The sequence below is a fragment of the Stegostoma tigrinum genome, chromosome 9 (assembly GCF_030684315.1).
Source record: "Stegostoma tigrinum isolate sSteTig4 chromosome 9, sSteTig4.hap1, whole genome shotgun sequence".
Lineage (NCBI taxonomy): Eukaryota > Metazoa > Chordata > Chondrichthyes > Orectolobiformes > Stegostomatidae > Stegostoma > Stegostoma tigrinum.
The window spans coordinates 61,801,750-61,822,834 of record NC_081362.1 but is presented as its reverse complement, the minus strand read 5'-3'; the positions used below and the strand labels follow the sequence as shown (position 1 = coordinate 61,822,834).

Below are 21,085 nucleotides of genomic sequence, written 5' to 3'. Positions count from 1 at the left end.
GTGTAGGTTACATGGATTGGCTATGCTAAATTACCCTGTATTGTGCATGCTAGGTAGGTTAACTATGTGGGGTTGGAGGATAGTGGGATGCTGTTTGGAGGGTTAATGTAGGCTCAATAAGCCAACTGGCCTCGATTTGCAATGCAGGGATTCTACGTTTCAACGGCCCTCAAAACTGACCTCAAGGTTCATAACCAGACTTTTTGAATAACGATTCCAGACTACGGGAATAATTAATTCTCAACCTCAATTTGTATCTCAAACAAAAGGCTTAGCAATTTGTTAATGAAACAATAGTAATAGTAGGGAAAATTTAAACAGAGTAATCTATTTGGTCTATGCTTTAATCTCTACCCTTATTGCTCTATGTTGTCAGGCCCATTCACACAAAAGACAAGCAAACAGTTAGGGGATTAATAAAAGATAGTAACAAAACTGGCCAGATTGTTTAAGCAGTTTACAGAATGCATTGTTCCACAGTCAAAGATGGTAGTTTCTTCATTGATTTTCTGAAAATGCCAATCAGGGTCACCTTATACAGTTCACTCCTAAAAATAGTAATACTTATAACTTAGTTTTCTATTCTCTGTATTTCCAAGAGCCGGGAATGCAGGTTCATCAGGGAACTTTCAAATATACATTCTGTAGCATCATCAACCAGATTCCTTCTCAAAAAAATCATAATCCAAAACTGAATTCAAACTCTGACCACTCCCTGACAACTGATCATTTCCTTCACAAAGAGTTACTGTTCAACATCTGCCATCTGCTTGAGCACAAGCTCAAATAAACAAAATCCTGTTTGGTCTGTTTCCATTCAACACAAGCTGTTACCCACAGTCCACAAATCACATTTTGCTCACAGTTTCTAATTCACAGCTCCGAACCAAAATCTATTAAAAGAAGAATAAAATGAAAATAATGAAAACCAGTGAGGAGTCTAACAAAAGATGCAACCCTGACCTTGCTGAGTATTCCTGGATATTTATTTTAATTTCAAATTTCCAGCATCAGCAGCATAATGCTTTTGTGTCAAACATATTCTTGAATGGGTGATGACGTTCTCACTGTGACCAAAAATGTCTTTCTGGTGTTAAGAGTGGATGGTTATATCTATCATGAAGTTACCATAATTATACTTGATCTCAAGATGTAAATATGAGATGATGGGACTTGGACCTGGCATACAAAGGTTTTATTTTGGGAACAGGCAGAATTGTTACATGCACAAGGAGAAGCAGCATGTGGACTGTAATGTTGGAAATTTGTGCATGCATCATCTTATTGCAAAATGATATTTTGCAGCTTTACAAGGGTAAGTCCAATCACACCATGATGTGTTACGGGTGGACTGTGTTGAATCCTGAAGCAAATATTTTATAAACCACAGTCCTTAACAAAATGGAAAGCAATCTGATATAGGAGACCACAATCACATGCTGAGCTGACCTTGCAATTTCATTTGTGGAAAAAGTACAATGCTCATGCAGAGAGTGCATATCAGGTTGCAAGCAGACTACTATTTCAGAGATTCCTTAAATCCTGGAAGTTGTGCTGTTAGCTCACTCATCATTTCAACACCAATAATGCGCATTAGCTGACAGCTCAGCCATTTGTTCTTAATGCCAAAACTTGCACCACTGAAAACACTAGCAGAATACCAAAAAGATTTGCATGATTTGAGTCACATATGTAATATGTTTTAAAGATGTTCATGGTTTGGCAGTTCTGGGTCAGCTTCCTTACATTTCAATTCTTTCAGCATTGATGCATATCAGGAGATGGAATATTAGGCAGGATTGGGAACTATTGTACGAGTACTGATTTAAATATACCACTGATTGTCCCCATTGACCCATTCAGTACAGAATCCAAGAGTTTTCTGTGGCTGCTCTCTGCCCACACAGTGGAAATAGTATTCTGAAGCATACAGAAAAGTACCAGACAAGAAGTAGGAGAGTGTGCACTGGATCACCAGCTAGCGTTATTAGTTTCTGGATAAACATTTAACAGTTCTGGCCCCTTACCTAAGGGAAGATGTCGATGGATTTTTTTTTAAATTAGCAAGGGAATCAAGGATTATAGGGAAATGGCAAGAAAATAGACTTCAGAATTGTCAGATTAGCTACAATCTCACTGAATGACAGAACTGACTCAATGGGGTGAATAGCCTATTTGTGTTCACAAGTATTGTGGTCTTATAGCCATGGGTCTCTGTGAAAATCTTTTTCAGGTGCTTGTAGTAAACATGAGGCTACAATCCAAAGGTACTCCAAGGCACTTGGGGTGTGCTCAATCCTGTTTGATTTACAACAAACAGAGACCTTCAGTTTACTATTAGCCACTCAGTTGCTGATGTTAGTCTTAGTTGAGATTGGATGGAGGTGCCAGTCATTAAAATATTGCTCCATCAATTATATGTCCTGGGACAAGCTGTTGCTAGAACCTTAAAAATTGTTTGCCTGGGTAGCATGAGAAATATCAAATGCATTGGCAATTTTGTTTTAGAGGTAGTGGAAGGCACGTTGCTCACTTAAAATTTGAAAGAATTGGAGCTTTAAACAGTCTTAGTGAAGTCTCTCACTCGGGGTCCTTGTTAAAGACTATTTGGTCTCCAAGTTAAAGTCTACACTTTTGATTGATTTGCATTGAAGGGAAAGAACTGCAGTCTGATATTAGAAAAGTCAGGCAATTTTCCAGAGAAGATTATATCATCACAGAATGTCACATGCGAATGAAAGATCAATGAATGCAATAACCTGCTTTATGTTTGCGCTGATGGTCAGTCTCAATGTGGATGGCAAATGCATAATGAGCACTTTTTGTTGGAACACACAGGAATCTATTAAAAATCTTAATCCACATAACCTCCATATTGTAGCAATGTAACGAGGATTTAATGTACTTGACACTTGTGCAAGTTTCCAGTCGATACAAGTAAACTAATTACAAGTGCAGTGAAAATACTACCAATATTGAATTCACTGGGGACTTAAGTAAGAGTTGAGGATATTTGCATTAGACTGCCTCACTGCAATTTCAACAAATGGATATTTGTCTCAGCCCAGTGAGATTTGCAAGAAATAGAGAAAAAGGCATGCATAGTTTCAACGAGAACCATGGCAAATTGGTTCACCCTAAAGACTTCCTAATAGTAAGGACACGACTGTTAAAACACTTGAATAAACACTTGGAATGCTAACATGCCAGAATAATTTATAAAAGGTACTGGATTGATTATTTTCAGTGGAAATTAATTTCATTTTCATCCTCAAATTCCAAAACAAGAAAAAACTTGAACAAGTTTGACAGTCCAAGCAGCCTATCGGATGTTTCACCTGAATGGCCCGCAAAAGCTGTGGCTGAACTGCAACGTGGTAGGAATAAAATTTCTTGTTCTGGTTTGGGGATAGTCCCTCTCTGGTCAGTGAAAGTAGCACTGTCTGCATAACACAGCCAAATAACCAACACATCTGACCATAACATGAATCACACTTGCATGGAATATGTCAGACATGGTCAAATGCAAAAATATCCATCCACAAGCCTTGGAAAGAATAGCCCTAGGAGCAAATAAAGTCAGCTTTACTAGACCCTTGTATCACCAGGATTAGATTGACAGAAACAATGCAGAAATATGCAACCTCCTGGTGCAACAGCCTTCATTGCATGGCAAAACAACCCAATTCACTGGCCATCTCCAACACATCCCTCACCTTCCTGGACCTCTCAGTCTCCATCTCAGGCAACCAGCTAGTAACTGATGCCCATTTCAGGCCCTCCGACTCCCACAGCTACCTAGAATACACCTCCTCCCAACCACCCTCCTGCAAAAATTCAACCCCCTATTCCCAATTCCTCCGCCTCCACCGCATCTGCTCCCACGATGAGGCATTCCACTCCCGCACATCCCAGATGTCCAAGTTCTTCAAGGACCGCAACTTTCCCCCCGCAGTGGTTGAGAACGCCCTTGACCGCATCTCCTGCAACACATCCCTCACACCCCGCCCCTGCCACAACCGCCCCAAGAGGATCCCCCTCATTCTCACACACCACCCCACCGCCCTCCGGATACAACGCATCATCCTCCGACACTTCCGCCATCTACAATCCGACCCCACCACCCAAGACATTTTTCCATCCCCACCCTTGTCTGCCTTCCGGATTGATCACTCTTTCCGTGACTCCCTTGTTCACTCCACACTGCCCTCCAACCCATCACACCTGCCACCTTCCCCTGCAACCGCAGGAAGTGCTACACTTGCCCCCACACCTCCTCCCTCACCCCCAGCCCAGGCCCCAAGATGACTTTCCACATTAAGCAGAGGTCCACCTGCACATCTGCCAATGTGGTATACTGTATCCACTGTACCCGGTGTGGCTTCCTCTACATTGGGGAAACCAAGCGGAGGCTTGGGAACTGCTTTGCAGAACACCTCTGCTTGGTTCGCAATAAACAACTGCACCTCCCAGTCGCAAACCATTTTCACTCCCCCTCCCATTCTTCAGACGACATGTCCATCATGGGCCTCCTGCAGTGCCACAAGGATGCCACCCGAAGGTTTCAGGAACAGCAACTCATATTACGCTTGGGAACCCTGCAGCCCAATAGTATCAATGTGGACGTCACCAGCTTCAAAATCTCCCCTACCCCCACTGCATCCTAAAACCAGCCCAGCTCGTCCCCTCCCCCCCACTGCATCCCAAAACCAGTCCAGCCTGTCTCTGCCTCCCTAACCTGTTCTTTCTCTCACCCATCCCTTCCTCCCACCTCAAGCCGCACCTCCATTTCCTACCTACTAACCTCATCCCACCTCCTTGACGTGCCTGTCTTCCCTGGACTGACCTATCCCCTCCCTACCTCCCCACCTATACTCTCCTCTCCACCTATCTTCTTTTCTCTCCATCTTCGGTCCACCTCCTCCCCCTCTCTCCCTATTTATTCCAGAACCCTCTCCCCATCCCCCTCTCTGATGAAGGGTCTAGGCCCGAAACGTCAGCTTTTGTGCTCAAGATGCTGCTTGGCCTGCTGTGTTCATCCAGCTCCACACTTTGTTATCTTGGATTCTCCAGCATCTGCAGTTCCCATTATCTCCAATGTCACAAGCTGAAAGGGCAGTATTCCAACAGCTGAAGGCTGACATCTAATGACGATACGGGAACCAAACTACAAATGATGAAAAGAAAAGCTCAACACATGAACAGCCTGCTGACCGTCACAATAGACAAAGCATTTTGAAAGACACCAGGCCATTTAGAGACCAATCCCAAATGGACAAAATCCTCTTCATTCAGGAGTTTGGTATCTCTCTTCTTAACACTAACAATGCCTTCCATTAATGCTGCAAAGAACATTTCCAACTACTGTTCAGCCATGAATTCACAATGGCAACTGATACTCTCCAGGTGATCAATTAGGATCCTATGGTAGAATCCATAGTGAATCATCATTGATAGCAGAGTCAATGGAAACAGGCCCTTTGGTCCAACCAGTCCATGACGAACATTATCCCAAACTAAACTAGTCCAATATGCCTGCTCCTGGCCCACTGGCCCATATCCCTGCAAATCTTTCCTATTCATGCACTAAACCAAATGTATTTTAAACAGTGTAATTGTGGCTACATCCATTACTTCCTCAGGAAGTACATTCCACACATGAACCACCCTCTGAGTAACAAATTTATCCCTCCTTTCTTTTTTAAATCTCTCTCCTCTCAGCTTAAAAATGCACCCCAAGTCTCGAAATCCCTCATCCCAGGGAAAAGACTCTTACCATGACCCCTATCTACACAACAAAGCCTACCAGCCCTAATGGCATTGCAGCTGAGGCTTTCAAAGTTGTCGGGGTTTTGTTCAATCAAGACTTGACACACTTATTCCATGTGTTTGGGTGGAACAAGACCACCAGTGCCCTTTTCCTTAAACTACATAGTTGCAATTTTTGCATTTATCTTCAAGAAGGGAAAATCATGCTGTGGGAACTATCGAGGTATTTTCCTCCTCTCCAGAGTAGGAAAAGTCCCGATAGGTGTCCTCCTGAATCATCCACTTCTTGTGGCTGCAGCAATCCCCCCCAGAGACACATTTGTGGGGCTTTAGACCTTCCACCGATACCACAGACATGCTTTTTGTTGCTAGACAAATCCAACAAAAATGTTGAGAACACTACAATAAAATCCACACTGCAATAATTAATTGGACCAAGACATGTGACTCAAGCAAATTGCAAGGATATGAGGACTGTGCTGCAGAAATTTGGATGTCCAAAAACGTCATCTCAATCTTGCAACTGTGCTAAGTAAAGACCTTAAGATGTACCTATCAAGTCTTCTCTGCCATTTGATGCAATCATGGTCAATTTAATAATCTTCAATTCCACTTTCTTGCCGTTGCCCTATAATCCTTGATTCCCTTATCAATTAAACATCTGTCTGTCTCTGCCTGAAACATACTTAACAGCCTAGCCTCAATAGCCCTTTGTGGTAAAGAATGTCACAAATGCAGTGCCCTCTGAGAGAAGAAATACCTCTTCGTTCTATGATATGATTGCAACTGTCTTGACTGTAAGATCTGGAATAGTCACCTTTAAAAATTGGACCGTGACAGGCACATCTTTGAAATAACCCCAAACCATTTACAATCTATCTGACAACAGCTGCCCACCTCAACAAAGATCAACTGCTCGGTGACATCCTTACTAACTTCCATTAAGACGGAACAGTCCAACCCCAATCGCCTCTGTTCCAAAACTAAACTGATCACCATTTACACACGACAAATAATTTGCAAGCGAAGATGTCCTGTTTTGCATGGACTTTGCATCGACACACAAGACAGCCAGAGAAATTCCACCAGCAATTTCAACACATTCTCTGCATTCAACGGGAGCTCTGCTGAGCAAATACAAGTGTCCTTCTTGAAGTCAACTCTATAACTATTAAGACAAACAACCTAAAAATCAATGATAATGGACTGGACACTGTATCAGCATGGCTGAAAAGCATATCTCCAGTCAGGTCCTGTTTCGTTTTTCATCTTAACTCTCGAAAAGCCAGCATTCCCAAGGAGAACAATGAAAATGCTCCAAAGACACTCTACAGTTGTCCTCGAGTTGCAGCAGCATTGACATTAGTTACTGAGAGAACCTTGCTACATGGCAATAACATGACATCCAACCTGCATGTCCAAACACCTCAACGATGAGGGTAAAGCAGTGGTTCTTTGGATCCCATGACTCATAGACCTTTTTAACTCATGCTCAGAGAAATCTGGATCAAGAACTAGCATGTTCAGTCACACAAAGATACAGGCCAGAAACTCCCAATCTGCAGTGGACATCACACTTGAATCAAGGGGGTGATGATGACAATATACCGTGGGAGAATGGCAAATGCAAAGACTGAAGGTGGTTTCTTTTTACGTGATTTGCCCATGTCCATGACTAAATTTAGTCAGACTCCAAAGGAACTTGACTGAACAAAAGTTAATAACTGTCTGCTATATTCCATGCCCTATGAATATGTTGCCAAGAATGATTCTTGCATATCACTGGCAACTTATAAATGCTCTCAAAGTAACATAACGTTATAACTGAACATCTAATGCTGAGAATCCAGGGAACATGTTTCATAGTTTCATGGTAAATCCAGGTTACCCTCAGTATGCATGGCAAGAGAGCATGTTTCTGGTCTTCCTGTCACATTGAAGACACCTATAGTAGATTATTTAGGTAATATTCTTTCTAATAGTCTTAAATATTATAAAATAAAGAAATGCAGATGCTGAAAATTTGAAACAAAACAAAAATTTCTGCAGAAACTCAACAATTCTGCCAGCATCTTTGGAGAGAAAGCAGAGTTAGCATGACGAGTCAAATGGCTCTTCTTCCCTGGACTCAAAACATTAATTCTACTTTCTCACATTGTTGCTGCCAGACCTGATGAGTTTCTGCAGCAATTTGTTTTAGCCTCAATTAATACTTACTTGGAAATTAGTTCCACTGCAATTGTATCTCAATGTGACAGACTCACAAATGAACTCGATTTGCAGTGTTGGAATGATAATCATTTCATTTACAAAGCAATTTGAAAATAAAATCAAATGCCTCACCCATTTAGCTGTACTGAACTTTTTCTCTGCAGTTATTATTTACCATAATTAGTCTACAATTGGAAAGCTAGCATTTAGTATGCAGCGTGAATAAAAGGGTGAGTGAGCAAGAAAAATAGTTAATTTATTTAATCAATTAAAATAATCGAAAACTGACGTGGGTCCTTTGACTTGGTTTAAACTTCAACTAAGGGAGACAGAAATGAGTTGGAATCCTGGGAGTGTCAAAAGTCTGGGTTACTTCACCAGGTTAAAGTAGACTTGCTGCTGCTGTCAGAATTTATCAAGATACAGACACCTTTGAGAGCTGGTCAGGAGGTAAACTGTTTTTACTTCCTTTTCATATACCACTCATGCATATGTGCCCCCTTGGCGAAGAGAAAATAATTCTACAATATTGAGTACCATTCAATAGTTTCACTTAAGTAGGGAAGCTGGTCTACTGATCTGCAGTAAGAGTGATACAAAGTGGATTATACTAACTCTGTATTATAACTCGGCATTTAAGGACCAAATTGCAATTACAGATGGCTCCACATGTGGAAATTCAGCCCATCAAGTCCACTTCACCACTCAGTACGATCATTGTTGATATCCACTTCAAAACCTTTCTCCCCTCCACTGTAAGAGCAAACGTGCAAGAATTTAAAATGCTTCTGAAAGCCTCCTCTTCTGTTACAACATATTATTTCATTTGTGAAATCATTAATTCACGTGTAACCAAGATTCTTGGGAATGATCAACTGAACAACAATTCCAATCAAAAATACACTTACGTCCAAAATTCCTAAAACTATAGTCTTTACAGTGACTACCACGTGTTACTACCATTAACATCACAGCGTTATATTTGAGACTTTCTGACATCAGACATCAGTTTGCTGAATGACGTACAGGTAAGGGAGCGTACTCAAGAATCCATGTGGTTCGCAGATTGTACTGCCCTGTTTTGGAAGGATGGTATTAGAAGGAGCAGGAGATGGGGAAGGGAACAAGCCATTGAAATAGAATCATTAAATTCTGGAGAAACTCAGCAGATCTGCACATGTGTGGACAGAGAAAGAGTTAACATTTCAGAACCAAGTTTCAAAGAAGAATGTTATTGCACTAAAAATGTCAATACTGTTTTTCTCTCTCCACAAATGCTGTGCAACACCTGAACCACAGGCATTCTTTACTGTACCATCCTTCCCAAACATCATCCAGCCAGCTGACTTCTGATGTTAGAAGTCTTAATTTATTAATTAAAACACAAAATACTGTGGATGTTGCAGATCTGAAATAAAAAGAGAAAGTGCTGGTGAAAGTCAACAGTTTTGGCATATGTGTAGAGAGAAAAAGCGTTAAAATTTTGGAATGAAGTTCTGAAGAAGAATCATATTGGACACAAAATGTTAATATTGTTTCTTTTTCCACAAATGCTGCCAGATCTGCTGAGTTTCATCAGCACTTTCTCTTTTCATTTTAGATCTCCAGCATCCACAGTATTTTGTTTTTTTATTTAAGAAATTATTGGAGCTTCATTTAAGAGATATTGTCAGGAGCATTCTCTTTTTATACACCAGAGCTAATAAGGTAGAAGTGGGAGATGAATTCACATGGAAATTGTTCTCAGTGTATATTAGGCTAGAATGAGCCTGGGTATAATTTTTCTACCATGTAACGTGGCTGGCTGAATAGATAAAAAAAAGTTTCGTTTAACAAATTTGGTGAGTAACAAAGATGGAAATTTACCAATTAGAAGGAATAGATAGCAATAACGAAGGAAAGCGATCAGTGGCCCAATGATCATAATGCAATCTTAACTTCATACACTTAACAGGTAAGATACTTTATTGCACTTAGGTAATTTACTTCACCTGAAAAGCATCAAACTGCTAAATGGACAAGAATGAGTAACAGGGTTGAAGCTTCAATCTTCACATTGGTGTTTCAGCATTAATTCCAGTGATAAGCTAAGATTTAACGAAGGGTAAGGAAAGGTTGTTTCAAGGTCAAGGTGCCAGGGATTCCCTTTTTTGTAATTATGAAACTAAATGTACATATAACTGTAATAAGCCTCTGATCAAAGCATTTATTCCCAGAATCTTATGATGAAATTCACAAAGACAGGCTACTTTGCACTCACATTTCTACTACTTCTACAAATTTATTGTTCATAAAATAGTACAATTATGACTGGAGAACTGACTTATGGTTCAGTTCCTTATTATGAAATTGTTTCAACAATTAGCATTAATTATTGAGGCAGCTATGTAATAACAAAATACATTTTTGTCAGTTCTTGACTATGCATCTTTGGGAAGAAAATAAAGTCATCTGATTGAATCACTAAAAGCCTCCCTCTGACTTGGTCAGTAATGTTTATTTTACAACATGTCTGCTGCATTTTTAGCTAAGTTTTCAGTTAATTTTAGCTTATGGCCAATAATTTTGAGCATAACAATGAATGATTCCTTACAATGTATAACCATCATAAATATTAACCTCACCTTCTAATACATGTGCCCATGAGGTGCCACTATCAAACCAAATATCTAAGATATCCTCTCCCTTGACATAATCAGACACATCAGAACCTCCACTCTGTAGAAAGAAAACAAAACTGTAATTAGATTTTAACAATAAAAATATTCCTACACACTCTAGCTTATTAAATACAGCTGACCTACCAATCTGTCTTGCATATGTAAATGAAAATACCATTTTGGTTAGTTTACCGTTATAGTCTTGGTTCAACAATGGACAAAACAGCAGAACTCCAGAGGTGAGATGGGAATGATTGTCAAACATAGCCTTGACAATTACAGGCAAAGTGTGGCATCAAAAAGCTCTAGTAAGATGAGACTGAATGGAAATCAGGGGGAAAACTCCGCTGGTTGGAGTCATACTTAGCAAACAAGATTATGGCGATTGTTGGAAGTCAACATTCTGAGGTAAAGAACATCAGTGCAGCAGCTCTTCAGGACAGTATCCTGAGCCGAACCGTCATCACCTGCTTCATCAATGACCTTGCTTCCATCTTAACGTTAGAAGTGGGCATCATTTCACAATGTTCAGCATCATTTAGATTTCCTCAGGTACTGAAGTAGTACTTGTCATATACTGCACGCCAAGGACAACATTCAGGCTTGGGTTCAGAAGTGACAAGTAATATTTGTGCCAAACTGGTGCCACAGAATGGCCATCTCTGATAAGGGGAAATTTAACCAAACCCATCCACCCTGGCAGTCAATATACCATCACTGAATCTCCCACTATCAACATCCTAGGCCTTACCATTGACCAAAAACGTAAGTTTACCAGCTACATACATACTGAGGCTACAAAAAGTCAGAGGCTAGGAATCTTGTTGCAAGTAGCTCATCTCCTGACAGTCCCAACCTGTTCTCTCCACTATTTCACTGTTTATAAGACGCAAGTAATTACTGTGAAGGAATACCCGCTTCTTGTGTGCATGAGCGCAGCTGCATCAACACTCGAGCAGTGTGACACCACCCAGGATACTGGACTGGCAACATATCCACAAAAACTCATTCCCTTCACCAATGCGCAAAGTAGCAGCTATGTATACCATTTGTAAGATGCACTGCAGAGATTCACCAAGGCCTATTAGACAGCACCTTACAAATCCATAATCACTACAATGCAGAAGGCAGTCGATACACAGAAAGACCACCACTTGCAAGATCCTCTCCAAGCCACTCATTATCCAGACTTGGAAATATATCATTGTTCCATCAGCAGTGCTGGGTCAAAATCACCAAACTCCATCCTCCATAACAGCAATGTGTGCAACAGTGCAAAAAAGTAGCTAACCACCATGTCGTCAAGGGCAATTCGAGATGGGCAATAAAACCTGGTCCAGCCAGTGAATTGTACATCACCTGAATTAGTTTTTGTTTAAATCATGGGGATGGCTATCTTTTGTCTAAATTACTCCCATTTTACCGGTGTGAAAAAATTGCTGTTACACTCAAGTTTTGAAAAAAAGCCTCACTTTTAGTTTCAAACTGGATTCACTGTTTCTGTGATGCTAGCAATGGAGAAGAACCACTTCAGTAGTAATTTTGATTTAGTCTTATGGAACATAAGAAAAGCACTGAATGCCATAAGCAGCAGAATACCATTTGGTACCCCAGATTTTACAAGACAGTTTCAGCATTTTACCTCATTGAAAATACTCAAATAGCTAGAGAATTTTGCAAATCTAATATGGAACTACCCAGGACAAGCCTATCACGCCTACGCTTGTGAATAAAGCTCTATTATTCAGCCTCATCCCATCCTCCACCTCTTGGCATCTAGTCTTGCTGCCTACTGTTCCTCAACTGCAGTTGGAGTCATAGAACCATCCATGCTGACCAGGTTTTCTAAACAACTCTCATTTGCCTACATTTGGCCCATATCCCTCTAAACGCCTCTTATTTAATTACAGGTCCAAATATTGAAGCGTTTTTTGTTCAATGATGATAAATTCTTCTGCCTATACTATACTCTCTGGAAATGAATTCCAGACCTCCATCGCTCTTTGGATGAAAGAAAAATATTCAACTCCCTTCTAATCCTTTCACATCTTTCCTAATGGCAATAGGACCGTCCTATCCATTCTATCTAGGCCTGCCATAATTTTATACATCTCTATTAAATCTCTCCTCAGCTATCTCATGGCTCAAAACTTTTAAGTCCTGATGATATACTCATAAATCATTTTTGTACACTTTTTAATGTATTCACATTCTTCAGGTATCACAATATCCAAATTTTGAGAAGATTTGTAGCTCAGGTTGAGGATCTGGATGCGAGTTTGCTCGCTGAGCTGGAAGGTTAGCTTTCAGACGTTTCGTCACCATTCTAGGTAACATCATCAGTGAGCCTCCGATGAAGCGCTGGTGTTATGTCCCGCTTTCTATTTATCTGTTTAGGTTTCCTTGGGTTGGTGATATCATTTCTCGTTCTTTTTCTCAGAGGAGAAAGAAAGCGGGACATAACACCAGCGCGTCATCGGAGGCTCACTGATGGTGTTACCTAGAATGGTGACAAAATGTCTGAAAACTAACCTTCCAGCTCACCGAGCAAACTCAATTCCACAATATCCAAATGTTACACAATAATTGCAGTTTAGTTATGATGTATCAGATTATGCTAAAAATTCCAATGTCCACACAGAAATATTACAGTTCCACCATTGGTGGGAGGGAACAAATACAGAGTGCCAAATTTATTGAGATTCCATTTTGAGTTTTGCCTCCACTAGTTTGTCAGCCAGTCCTGGAGAAAACTCCGTGCCCTAACAAAGTGTAGTTCTTTATATCTAAATCATCGTGAGAAAATTAATTATAAATGTCAATTTACATAAATATCACCGAATGCATGATTTTAAAATGGGGACCAAATTACAGCCAAGTGCACAAACTAACTTTGTAATATGTTCAGATTAATTTTTATTTTGTCAGAATGCCTAATCCTATGGTTAAATAATTGTACAAGTCTGTTGATTCCCCTACTTAAAACTTTATCCCTTCTTCAATTGAGATTGTGCTTCATCTTAAATCATTTGCAATGTTACAGGGACGGTCTAGTATAAATTAAGCACTACATGAAATTAATTTTATTAAATTCTTTTTAGCTTTACTCCAAATAATTTTGAAAATCTCTGCAAAAAACAATGCTAGAAAGCAAAAATATATCAGCACATCAGCTCACTGATCAGTGTCAATGCACGTGGAAAATTGGCAACACACTCAGACTGCACAGGTTGCAATCCAGTTTCTGGGTATTATTGCTCCTAATAACAAAGGCAGATTGCACAAAGTGACCACAGCCAAGTACTACATCTGTCAATTTGAGTGGAGATTGCATTGTAACTGCTTCATTCCCAAAGAAAAATAGATATGGTCCAGAGCAACAGTTTTAGTCAAGTCCACATAAATTTAATTTGGGAGAGGCTGCTTTACAGCCTCACTGAGGCACTCCCAGTTCAAAGGTACAGTGCAAAGTAGACAAGAACCAATAAAACAGCATTTTAGTAATCACATAAAAGCTGACTCAAAATTATTTTAGCTTCATCTTTCCCATTTTTGCAATGAAATAATGATTCATTCGGTTAATGGAAAAAGGTTAAAATAATTAAAATAATTCTACTGTCACTCATTTCTTCTGCTACAATGAAACTCATTAAAGTGCTATGTAACTTGTAGACGTGTACTATTGTTCCCATTTAAATATAACACAATAAAAAGCTTGTCAAAAGCATTTATTAATTTTGAAACTGAAGCATTCTGCAGTATAGTGCAATATTATTTGTGTTTATGGGCACAAAAACAGTAGTGGTAAGAGATAAGCTTAGAAGGAGAGAAATTTTAAAAATGTCTTCATAAAAGATTGTAAAACTTGGATGAAAATCACATGGAATGTTATTAATTCCCACAATGTTCTAAGTAGGGGAATCAACAGACTTGTACAATTATTTAACCATAGGTTTAGGCATTCTGACAAAATAAAAATTAATCTGAACATATTACAAAACCTTTTGTACAAAATAGCACTGATCAAGTAATAAAAAAAACTTACTTTCCATTTGTCAAGTAATATTATCATAATCAGTCAATTTCCTTTCAAAGTCTGCATCTCCCTCCAACCTACCGATTGATCTAAAATATTATTAACCCAGGGCCATCTCTCACAAGTGTAGAATATGATTTTGAATTTTATACCAATCTTTATTATGGACTAAACTTGGAGGAAACAACAAATGATTCTGGGTCAGTGGAATGGCTGATGCTTTTGTTCTTCAAAGCTTACAATTGACTTCCCATTATGAATAGGTTACTTGACATACATTAATCATTTACTAGAATGATACCAGGAATAAGGGATTTCGATTACACGAAAGGATTAGAGAAACTGTCTTACTCTCTATAGAGCACAGAAGATTAAGAGGTGATCTTACTCAAGTGCTCAAAATTATGACCAAAGACACAGGAAAAGACTCTTATGCCACTTGTTCATTATTTCAAACATCCAAAATAAATATAAAAATAGACATACTAAACAATATATATAAATCACAAAACCCGTGCATACACCTTGGCCTCTCTTCAGTAAGGTGATATTATTTAATTTGAGAAATTACTCCACATACCAATAGCACCTTCCTAAACCACAATTTCTACAATCCTGAAGAACAAAAACAGCAAACATACAGGAATGCCAATACCTGCAAGTTTATTTACAAGCTACACACCATCCTCACTTCGAATTACTACAGTTCTTTCACTATCACTCAGTTAAAACCTTCCAGACTCCTTTCTTAACAGTATGGCAGATGTGCCTACACCAGATACATTATAGCAACTCAAGCACCACTCTCTCATAGGAAATGAAGAACAGGCAACAAAATACTTATGTGACATGCACACTCCAGCAAATAGCCTTTGTAAAATTTATAGAAGGGTCATAAGGATGGGTGGATGGGTGGAAAGAAAGGGAGTAGAGAATGGGACTTCCAAAGCATCAAATAGCTAAATGAGAATAATTAATAAAATGGTAGAGTTGGAGTAACGTACATTATAACACTGGAGTAGTTAAGAAGATAGGGAGCAGTCAGGCTAAGACTTCAAATACGGGTGAAGAATTTTAAGTTTCAATGCTGACAGCTAATCAGTGAGGCCCACAGTCATGGGCCAGCATTATGTGGAAATAAAAGATAGGGTCAACACAGTGAGGTTGAAGGACTGGGAAGTGGGGGTATCTTTGTAGGGAGATGTACGAAAACAGATAAGTGTGGGTTTCTGAGGATGTGGTGGGGATAGCATGGGCAGAGCATTAGCAGCAAAGGCAGCTGAACAGATGAACATTAGGTTGCAACTTTGGTTACAAAAAAATTGCGTTCCTTGCACTTTTTGGCAGAAGGGAGGTTTAAGGCAGCTTCTGGCATTGGAGGAAATAGGTTGTACATTATTTTTACTCCCCAGATGATCCTGATGTAGTGCGTGATTTTGACAGAGGCTGAAGTCCAGTAAGTTTGCCTTGGCCCAGCCAGACGTGGAAATGGGTAGCCAAGGCAGTAAAAACATTACATTTATTCAAGTTTTCACCACTTGGATTTCAAAGAGCAAAGATGGAGTTGAAGGAGTGCAATGGAGAAGAAGGGAAACAGCAAAGATTTGGATAGGGTCACAAAAATGTCAAGAAACAGTGAAGCAAATCAACAGCTATAGAGCTTTCATAGTATATGGTAGGCCAAAGGCTAGAAGTTATGAATTTTGAAACTGAAAACATAAGTGAGCTGGGTTGACGGGCACTTCCATTTTGTGAACAAGAGGGACAAATACAACGGATGTGTGCTGTCAAGGTACAACAGGATAGGGGTGTGAGAGATACAAGAAATGGTCAGAGATAGTCTTAACCAAACTAACCATGGAAAGTCTAGACATGTAAACAGTGGATGTTTTTCAAGTTGGATACGCAAGTGTTGGAGTGTGGTAGGTTGGAGCAGTGTATAAAACAAAGTGAACCACTGGCAATGCCAACAAGCTTTCAGATTATAATAAAGATGTACTGCTAAGATGAAGATCTCATGGAAATGATGAACTTTGAGATGATATGCCAACAATGACAGTTGACTGCAGGATTGCGAGAATGGGACAACATGTGAGAAGACGTAGCTAACGACTGAGGTAACGAAGCAGATGATGTGAAGCTGGAGGAAGGACCTTATATAGGATCCCCTGCAGTCTCCTCTCCAGGCACTCCAGAGATGTCCAAGAGTTCCACCACAAGCTTGTCTGCCACCCTCAACCCTGTGGGAGTTCAAGCTGATAAGGGTGATGCTGCATCTGGGAAGAACATATTCAGTATGTCTGAGCCCTCTAGCCACAAACACACTTAGTCCATAACTCCAAGGCCAGCAGGTCCACAATAGGGTACATTGCTTCCTTCCAAGCTGCAGGCACCTAGATGAAGGTGGAGGTCAAAGACAATGACAATCTTTCGAAGCACATGGGTGACACTTCACTGGAAATACATTATCACACCTGTAAATTAATCAGCTGTATGAATGAATACGATTTCAGCTGTAACTACAAGATGGAGTTGGAGAGGCTAGTAATCCTTAGTGCAATGTTCTAATCCTGTTTGAGGAATTATTTTCCTTTCCATGGCATCCACACTAGAATGTAAGTTGGTCAAGACTGAATGAGGGAACCCAAGATGTTACGAAGGGTTCCAGCTGTTTGTAACCTTCATGTTTATTAAACAACATTAATGGAATAGACAGATCAAACCATTAAGGTACACTTGCAGCTGGGATTATACAGAAGATGCTGGCTTCAGCAGTAGCTAATCATTTGCACTTACAGTCAATGAGAAATTACTTCACACAACTGAACTAGTCCCATCTGCCTGTGTTTGGATCATATCTCTCGAAACCTCTCCTATCCATGGACCTACCCGAATGCTCTAATGTTTTAAATATTCTAAGTGTACTCATCTCCGCCACTTCCAGAAGCAGCTCATTCCATATACATACCACCCTCTGAGTGGAAAAACTTGCCCTTCAGGTACCTTTTAAGTCTCTCCCCTCTCATTTTAAACTAAGCCCTCTAGTTTTGGACTCCCCTACTCTGGGGAAAAGACCTGGGCTATTCACTTTATCTGTGCCCATCAAGATTATATAAACCTCTGTAAGGTTTACCCTCAACCTCCTACACTCCAGGGAAACAAAAGTCCAAACCAATCCAGCCTCTCTTCATAATTCCAACGCTCCAGTCTCGGTAATATCCTTGTAAATCATTTTTCATCCTTCCCAGTTTAATAATATCCTTCCTGCAGCAGGGCGATCAGAATTGTATGCAGTACTCCAAATATGCCCTGATCAATGTCTTATACAGCCATTACATGATGTCTGAAGTCCCGTACTCAATGCTCTGATCAATGAAGGTAAGCATGCCAAACGTCATCTTCACCACCCTGTCTACCTTAGATGCCACATTCAAAGAACGGTGTACCTGCACCCCTGGGTCTCTCTGTTTGACAACACTCCTCAGGTCTCGACTATGTAAATCCTGGATAACAAAGTGTGTAGCTGGATGAACACAGCAGGCCAAGCAGCATCTCAGGAGCACAAAAGCTGACGTTTCGGGCCTAAGGGTTGAGGCCCGAAACGTCAGCTTTTGTGCTCCTGAGATGTTGCTTGGCCTGCTGTGATCATCCAGCTACACATTTTGTTATCCAGGATTCTCCAGCATCTGCAGTTCCCATTATCACTGTAAATCCTGCCCTGGTCTGTCGTACTAAAATGCAACAGTCACATTTATCTAAATTAAACTCTATCTGCCATCCATCACCCCACTGGCCCAGTTGATCAAGAGCCCGTTGTATGCTTAGATAATCTTCTTCACTGTCCGCTGTAGCAATAATTTTGGTGTCATCAGCAAACTTATTAACCATGCTTCCTATGTTCTCATCCAATTGTTTATGTACATGACAAACAACAGTGGACTCAGCACCGATTCTTGTGGCACACCAGTGGTCACAAGTCTGAACAACAATCATTTACCATCACCTTCTGTCTCCTACCATCAAGCCAATTTTGTATCCAACTGGCCAGCTCTGCCCAGATCCTATACAATCTAACCTTACAAACCAGACTACTATGCAGAACCTTGTCGAAAGTCTTGTCCACATAAGACAAAGTCTACCACTCTTCCTTTACCCATCTTCACAGTCACCTCTTCAAAAAGCTCAATCAAGTTTGACAGACACGATTTCTCACACACAAAACCATGCTGACTATCCCTAATCAGGCCTTGTCTTTCCACATGCACATAGATCCTATCTCTCAGAATCCCACCCAGCAACTTACTGATCCCTGCTGTCAGGCTCAGCAGTCTATAGTTCCCTGGCTTCTCGTTGCAGCCCTTCTTAGATAATGGCACCCTCCAGCCTTACATCGCTTCACCTGTAGCTGTCAATGAAACAAATATCTCTGCTCGAGGCCTTGCAATTTCTGCCCTAAATTCTCAATATGTCCTTGGATACACTTGATCAGGTCCTGGGGATTTATCAACCTTTTTTGCGTTTTGAGACCTCCAGCACCTCCTCTTCTGTAATGCAGACTCTTTTCAAGACATCACTATTTATTTTCTCAAGTTCCCTAGCTTCCACGTCTTTCTCCATATTTGTTTAGGATCCCACCCATCTCCTGTGCTTCCACACGTAGATGACATCATTGATCTTTAAGGGGGCCCTATTCTTTCCCTACTTATTCTTGTGCCATTAATATATTTGTAGAATCTTTTTGGATTTTCCTTTACCTTATCTACCAAAGCCATCTCATGTGCCCTTTTTGCCCCCCTGATAACAGTCTGAAGTGTACTTCTACACCCCTATACTCCTCAACAGATGCACTTGATTCCAGCTGTCTATACCTGACATATGCCTTCTTTTTCTTGACCAGAGCCTCAATATTTTTAGTCATCCAGTGTTGCCTGCTCCTGCCGTCTTGCCCTTCATGCTAACAGGAACATGTTGTACCTGAACTCTCGTTAACTCGCTTTTGAAAGCCTCCCTCTTGCCAGACACCCCTTTACCTGCGAACAGCCTCACCCAACCAATACAATGTTTGATAAGAACCCACCAAATGATTCACATCAAGCAGTCTAAGGGCCTATGCCTGATCAAACCCACAGCAGAGTGGACATGGCTTAAAACTGGGTACTGATACTGATCACAGTAGAGGACGAAAGGTACAAAAGAAACTAAACTAAGATGGTAACATTTCATCAGTCATCTCTACAACCTTTGCAAATGGCTAACTGGGCAGCAATGAAATGGTTTTCTCAGTAAAATAACAGCATAAAACATTTGCAATTAAAGGTTGAGTAATTAGAAAAAAGGACAAATCTGCTTTTGTGTTTTCTTCAGTATGTTATTCCAAATTCTGGTATTTATATACAAAATATCATCATTAAGGACGGGGTTGCACCTTAAAATGTTGACTTTGATAAAAACATTTATTCCCATTGCAAGCAGTGTTAAAATTGAAGCTGCTTTCTATAGGTCTAGAGGGAAAAGTTAGAATATTGTACCAGTACCATCCAAGTTGAAATATACTACTTTAAATAACTGAAATCAGACATTATTAAATTACTATTCAAATAAATGTAAAAGTAGCTGGATTAAAGAAAAGCGTTACATTTTATTTACAGTATTGTCTACAATGGACCATCTGACTGCGGTGTTGGAGGCTGCTGCCTGAGGTCTACAGAGGGCCTTCACTCATCAGGCCACCTGCTAGTACCGTTTGAGTTATGGTCACTGCATGGTGCTGCTTATATGGCGGGTCCTCGTGCCCCAGCTTGTTGGCCGCTATCACCTCTGGGGTCTACATGTGGCTCTGTTCAGTGAGACTGATTCTCGTGGCTGCAAGAACTACTCTGTTTCAGCGGGGGATAAAGCCAAACTCAGTCCTGTGAATCAGTCAGGGGAAGCTGCAAAAGCTGTCCAGCGGGTCAAGGGAGGAGGGTGACTGCCAAGTTCCAATGGAGGGCAATCTCCATCATGTCCAGGTGGTCCCTGAAGGTGATGGTAGTTTCTCCAGAGGAAGCAGTCAAGTGGACAGCAGCTCTGAGAGGCAATCTTGGGCTTGGTGGGTGGAGGGGTCCCTGATACAGATCGCCGGCAGCCATGCAACTCCAGGAAAGGCTACAGGGTGTAGAGGTTCAGACTGTACCAAAATGGCATCAACTGAGTCAGGTACTGTTAAGTCACTGCCAAAAATAACCTTACCATGAATCTTGTGAAGCTCAACAAGATTTCCAATCTTAATTACCTCATGAAGTGATACAACAATATCTGTAAGTATTGTGCTGTGCAAATTGCAAATGATCTACTCTGCTGGCCTTAATATGCACCACACATTACAATAGTGAGAAAAGGAAAATATGTATCCCCTAGATTGACCAGAGCT

The 21,085-nt window shown here is 40.5% G+C and overlaps 1 protein-coding gene across 1 annotated transcript in view; it reads right to left on the bottom strand.

The window, feature by feature from the left end:
* iars2 (isoleucyl-tRNA synthetase 2, mitochondrial) overlaps positions 1 to 21,085 on the bottom strand; it is a 102,085-nt gene that overhangs the window by 41,260 nt on the left and 39,740 nt on the right. Inside the window, exon 14 of the mRNA XM_048535559.2 lies at positions 10,605 to 10,698. Within this exon, the coding sequence (XP_048391516.1) occupies positions 10,605 to 10,698 (94 nt within the window). The remainder of the gene's footprint in view (positions 1 to 10,604; positions 10,699 to 21,085) is intronic.